The sequence below is a fragment of the Anas platyrhynchos genome, chromosome 1 (assembly GCF_047663525.1).
Source record: "Anas platyrhynchos isolate ZD024472 breed Pekin duck chromosome 1, IASCAAS_PekinDuck_T2T, whole genome shotgun sequence".
In the NCBI taxonomy this organism is placed as follows: Eukaryota; Metazoa; Chordata; class Aves; order Anseriformes; family Anatidae; genus Anas; species Anas platyrhynchos.
In genome coordinates this window covers 81,847,215-81,853,604 of record NC_092587.1, presented here as the reverse complement: position 1 = coordinate 81,853,604, position 6,390 = coordinate 81,847,215, and the positions used below count along the sequence as shown (strand labels likewise).

The following is a 6,390-nucleotide window of genomic DNA, read 5'->3' as shown; positions in this document are numbered from 1 at the left end:
GTGCAGGAAGCAGAGGACACCTTCTGAAACATGCAGAAAATGATTGATTTTTAAAAAAAATCCTCAGCAAACTTGTCTCATATTGCTTTTATGACAGGTGTCATAGCTGATTCATCAGTAATGGTAATAAAGAGATTCAGATGTACACTTAGAAATTGAACTCATCACTTTTTTTTCTAAGCTAACTTTATCAAAAAAGCATAATGTAAACAGGTATAAATCATGGCTTTGTGAAATACATGTTTTGAGAAGAAAAGTGAACAATGCCACTAGGTGTTTTTTATGTAGTCTTGTTTATTAATAAACAACATACAAAATGTGTTCTTTCATCTGTAAAGAATCAAACAATAAAAAATAATTTACTTGCTTTTAGCCTATGATATGAGTTAAAAATTATGTACATATATGAAACAATGCTGTGATGATTGCTGCCTGCAGTCATAAGGAGATCTGGATGACCATGTTTGTTTTTTCTTGTTTGTCTTTTAATTTGGACATTCACGGACTTGAGTGTCTCTTTGCTCACTGCAAACTACTTTAACAGGGTCTAACAGTTTAACTTGCCCATTTTAAAAGACTGAACAGCATCACTAATTGATGAAAGCTAGAACCTGGCTCCAAACCAGAACTGTCAAGATGAAGACCACCAGAGAGCACCTGACCACCTTTGTGACTCAGGTGCTCTCTGCTACAGTCACAGCCTTGACAGACAGACTGCCCCTCTCCAGGTACCAGAGAGAAATGCCTATGCATGGGGTTATGGTGAACTTTGAGTATTGACCTTTCTACACAAACATTTGTTGTGATGACAAAATATCTCAAGTGATCTCTTTGGGCCTGTACTATAACAGAGTAATAAGCCCTCCTGTACAGCTGTCAAAACTGGTGGTCGACAGAATCACAGAATGGATGAGGTTGGAAGGGACCTCTTAAGATCATCTAGTCCAACCCCTTGCCAAGCAGAATCACCTAAGGAACATTGCACAGGATGGCATCCAGGTGGGTTTTGAATATCTCCAGCAGAGAAGAAGGCTCCACAGCTTCTCTGGGAAACCTGTTCCGGTGCTCTGTCACCCTCACAATAAAGAACTGCCATCTCATATTGAGCCAGAACCTCCTATGCTTCAGTTTGTGCCCATTGCCTCTTGTCCTGTCGCTGGGCAAAACTGAAAAGATGCTGGCTCCATCCTCTCGACACCCTCCCCTCAGATAAATATACATTGCTGAGGTCTCCCCTCAGTCTTCTGTTTTCCAGGCTAAACAGGCCCAGTTCTTTCAGTGTCCTCGTACGACAGGTGCTTCAGTCCTCTAAGCATATTCGTAGTCCTCTTCTGGACTCACTCCAGTAGTTCTATGTCCCTCTTGTTCTGGGGAGAGCAAAACTGGACTCAATACTCCAGGTGTGGCCTCACCAGGACTGAGTAGAGGGGTTAGGATCACCTCCCTTGACCTGCTGGCAACACTCTTCCGAATACAGCCCAGGATCCTTTTTGGCCACCAGGGGACATTGCTGGCTCGTGGTCAGCCTGCTGTCCACCAGGACTCCCAGGTCCCTGTCTGCAGAGCTGCACTCCAGCAGGTCAGCCCCCAGCCTGTACTGGTGCTTGGGGTTATTCCTTCCTAGGTGCAGGACCCTGTGCTTGCCCTTGCTGAACTTAATGAGGTTCTTCTCGGCCCAACCCTCCAGGCAGAGGGTATGTATATGTGTTCCATTGTTGACCTCTCTCACTGGAATAAAAAATGGTGGTGTCTTCCTTATGTTCATCACCTGCAGGCAGTGTAGGATGAGAACATTAAAAATAACACGTCATTTCATAATGCCACAACTGCTGTGAGGTTTTCAACCTCGAGCTGGTTGGCAGCAAAGTGATAGGTATTAGGTAGTGCCAGCTTCCAAATGTATGCAGCCACCCTCTTCTCAATGTTAGCACAACTATGTGGTGTGAGTGCAGCAGAGGCGTAGCAACAAGCAGCACAGATCAGAAATTTGTGTTGCTGCCAAAACTTTTATAATCAGGGAACTGCAGTCTCAGTCTCCAAATAGGAAAGTTAGGGCGGTTGATTATCACAAAACTCTCAGTGTTACTGTTTGCACAGGCAAACAGTAATGCACAGGCAGAAACTACTCAGAGCTGTTTCTGTTCCTCCCCTTTCCAAGGCAGCTTGTCTTTCCTTATGATTCGCTCTTCTCCCCCATAAAGATATATCTCCAGTTTCGGTTGTTGCTGTATGTCACGCAATTTTCTCTTCAGTGACTTTGCTTATTTTGTGCCAAGATGAAGCATCATGGTATTGCACTGTATATATGTAAATTGTGCAAAGTTTGTAGTGAATGTAGATACTATGTCTGTAGTTCAGCTCTGTTTCACGGCATGATAAGACAAACTTCACCCATTTGAGGCATGAAAAAAATCAGCTCTTTCACCTTCCCTCCAGGAGAACCATGAGGTTCAGCCTGGTGGGGGTTTGGTCCTGCCTTCATGGAAGGTGGAATTAATCATACTGTGGAGGGCTGGAAGACATCTTCAAAGACCTCATCGTTGATGGCAATCTCATAAGCAGGTGGTGGAGTGAGCGGCTCCAATGGCTCAACCCTGTCTGTAGTACCTTTCACTTCATGGATGTCTGAAGTAATTCGCAATCTTGGGGGCAGCGCCAGCTGCAAGTGCATCCTGGAGCCTGTATCTGTCTCAGAGGTGCTCCTCGTGTCTGGTGCCACTGAGACCCTGAGGGTTTCCATCACAGTCTCTTCCTGGGCAGGTGATTCAATAGCTACATTGTAAGGGGGGGGTTCACTCAGTGGTGAGGGCACTGAGCCTGGATTGGATGCAATTGTCCATATCGCTGGAACTGACATAGTCATCACCTCCTCGTATGTAGGTGCTTCATAGGCAGCATTCACCCTATGCACAAAAGCAGAATGTCAGTTACGCTGGTTATTTTACTGATTTTTTATTTTATTTTTCATGTAGAGGCTTGTAGTTTGAATAATGTAGAATAGGGGCCATGCTAGAATCAGTAGATGGAACTGAGGCAAGATATTTCATGTGGTATTATCACATATCATATTCTGTTATTGCATCAGTTCACTTATCCAGCCAGCTTAATACCTTGCTTCCTAGTCTAGAGAGTGTCTTATCTGACCATTTTCCCACACTCAGCAGAATAAGTTAAAAAAAAACAAAACAAAACAAAAACAAAAACACACTGTTCAATTCAATGTGTTAGGCTTAGCTTGATATCTATTCATTTAAAATGTGCCAGCAGTTACAATTTACTACAAGGAGTTACTGATTACTAGTTATTTCTCTGAATAAAATGAGACTTTGCTTTTTATCTCTGTTTTAACACATTAGCTCAACGTTCATCAATATTTAAGAATGTAAGTGGAGAAAAACAAATCATTTCATTTAAACAAGGATTTGCTATTCTGTCTTAAGAAGAATGTATGCACAGAAAATTGTTACTTTAGAAATGTTTTCCCTTTTAGGACATATGTTTAAATAAATAGATACTAGTTTACTGTTAGAATGCCCCAAAACTACCAAAGACAACTACAGAATTTATTTCTCTCTAATCTTTCTAAAAATAAACACAATAACATTTTTGCATTCTTACAACACCGTGCATTTCAGAACATCAAGCAAATTATGCAGCTGGATAATGATTGTCTGGATTATAGTGACAAGGAAGCAAACATAAATAAACTCTTCAACTATAGTACACAGATTGTGGGTGAATTAGGTGATAAAGTGCAACCTGCAAACACACATGAATCCAAAAAGATGTGTGAGTATTCAGAGACTCTCAAAATCAGATCCTGTTAATGTGAAATTGTGTTTTTAAGACTGGAAACACACCCAGTTGCAGGTTCTTTTTTAAAAGTTTGCCAAAGAACAGTTGCTTTGGAGGTCAGGTTTATAGAACTAAACCGAGCTAACATTCAGTATTACCTCAGCATTTTTACTTTTTCCTTGTCTGACTCATTGGCGGCAGGGCTTGATTACTCAAGGGAAGATAAAACTAGGCCTGATCTGTTTAACCTTGGTAACCTTGGAAATAGTTAGTGAATCAGTTCCCAGGAGGAAGAAAATATGTATTGGGCAGGATAAAGGAGATTTATAGCACAGACATTTGTAAGCTATACCAGAGTAATGAAGGAAAACAACCTAGAAAACCTTTTGTCTTCTGAAATGGTTTCTGTGTTTGATTCCCTAGTGGAAGGGCAGCAAAACAAAATGATTTTAAGGAGAGAGAGAGAGTGAGTCACAGAGGAATAACTGAGTTGGTGCTTACCCTGCTTGGCTTTGTCTGTTTGGAGGTACCTCATTTGTGTCATGTCGGTGTCGATTCTTCAAGTAACACTCAACAAACACGCTCAGCAAATAACCAATCAGGCATACTCCACCTACCCCTAGGAAGAAGTAGCCTATTGGGTTAATGTTGGATGAAATGGCTAGCATGGTGACCCCAATGAGAAGAGCAGCAGTGAAAAGAAGCAACAAGGCTTGGCGGATGTTCTTCCAGTGTGACTCTAACCACATGGTAGTATGGGTGGTGGTAGCAGACATTTGAGAATGGATAACCAGTTAAGGGAACAGACATCTGTGGAAGATAAAAATATTTTTTTCAGGTTGAAATGTGTCCATACAAACACATTACCAGTAACATGACCAAAATAACATACATGCACGTTTATTCCATCATGAGAACAGGCAGCTATAGACTGTATGTTTTCATGATGGAATATTACCCATCATGGAATCCAGTAGTAAGCCTGTGAGATCTGTGCATAGATAGATGCCAATGTAAATTTACTAGAATTTCCTGTGTGGGTGCACATTGAATAATGGGAGTGCTTGGACTTGAAGGCATGAAACATAAAATGTGTGAATCAGCACTTACTCTCAGGCTTATCTAAAGTGGTAGAGTTACCTATTAGAGAAATCTAGGATGCAAATTTGATTCTGTGCACTTTGCATAAACGTAATAAATGGAATAGATGTAAAGGTTTATTCTAGGACATTTTAAAATTGCATGATGAACATTGAGGTACTAGTTCAGATCACAGAATAAACGTAGCCAAAGGTGCTCTCTGTCCCAGTAATTGAATGCCCTCTGTGTAGCATTTTAGCAATAACGTTATATTAGGTTCTAGATATAGCTTCAGTATGTCTGTTTTTGTAAAATGTAGACACATTTTAGTACAAGTCTATATCTTTAGTTCTTTTCTTTTGATCTACATTTTTTTTTCACCATTCTATTCTCACCAGTGCCCCTCCTATCCTTAGTTCCAAACCACATATCTCTGAAAGAGACAGTAGTTGTTGTGTACAGTCAATATGGAATGAATACCAAGGATCTGTGGTATTCAAGAAATACAATCATTAAGGAGTCATCTAGTATGTGTTACACTAACATATATCCCACTGTTTTGATGAAGACTGCTTTGAATGAAAAAAGTATGACAAAATAGGCATGTTTTAATTACTATAAATATCCAAACAAATACAGTTTTATATAGTTCCATGTTACATTGTGTGCTTTTGCACACTAAATGTATTCTCTAGTTACAGAGCAAAAATATGTAAATTTATATATATATATAAATGCCAGATAAAGAAACACATTATTTCTGAACAGGTTATGTTCTTACTACCTTGTTTACTGTCAGCTTTAAACATAGACTTACCAGAATGAGGCTTTGGTAGGTAGGAACAGTCATGTTTTAACTTCTATCTTCATCACAAGGAGATTCATGCAAGCTCTTCTGTCCCTGCTTCTTCCCCTTCTGATCTGAGGGCAGGACACCAGTAAAAACTTTCCCTTCCTCCTTTTGCGTCTTCTTTCAGGGAGACGAGGAAGATTTATTTTGAAAGTAAAAGCTGGAAAATAGTGAATATGGGTAGGCACAAAACCACAGGGAGATCCTGTTGTGCTAGTCTTGCGTGGGAAAGTAGAACCTCAGCTTTCCAGGTTCTGACTCTGAAAAAATTTCTGGATGATCACATACCTTCTACACTTTCCCAGCTCTTCCAGGTCTGTCCCACAAAAGCAGGAAACTCATTAGAAAAGAGGGCGGAGAAAACAGAGGGGGAGTGCTTACCTGCGTCAGATATGCTCTACTTTCATAAGAGAAACTCTGCTCTGAAAATTACGTTCTCTCCATACAGCAGAAGAATCTTGATCTCTGCCTCACAAAGCAGGAAGGACTGCAGGTCCAGCCCACATCTCATGGCCCACATATAAATCTGTTTATGAGTTCTGTAAAATGTAAATTAGTACATTTTTCTATCCTGATTGGGTGCTGCATGTCAGGTATTTTTTTATGACCTCTTGGATTTTACAGACAAAAGGAAAAAAGGTTTCTATTTTATGGAGGGCTGCATT

At 40.4% G+C, this 6,390-nt stretch overlaps 1 protein-coding gene across 3 annotated transcripts; it reads right to left on the bottom strand.

The window, feature by feature from the left end:
• Positions 1–274: 274 nt before the first annotated feature.
• Positions 275–6,212, bottom strand: TMEM139 (transmembrane protein 139). 3 transcript variants are annotated; one of them, XM_038166848.2, is made up of 4 exons: positions 6,107–6,212; positions 5,693–5,885; positions 4,297–4,605; positions 275–2,903 (listed from the first exon to the last, which is right to left on the bottom strand). In XM_038166848.2, exons 3-4 carry the CDS (start codon positions 4,569–4,571, stop codon positions 2,498–2,500), a joined length of 681 nt encoding a protein of 226 aa, XP_038022776.1. In that variant the 5' UTR covers positions 4,572–4,605; positions 5,693–5,885; positions 6,107–6,212; the 3' UTR covers positions 275–2,497. The 3 variants fall into 3 exon arrangements, with proteins under 3 accessions (XP_038022776.1, XP_021125848.1, XP_038022761.1); XM_021270173.4 differs by lacking the exon at positions 6,107–6,212 and adding an exon at positions 6,014–6,046; XM_038166833.2 differs by lacking the exon at positions 6,107–6,212 and having other exon boundaries at positions 5,693–6,078.
• Between the last annotated feature and the right edge of the window lie 178 nt (positions 6,213–6,390).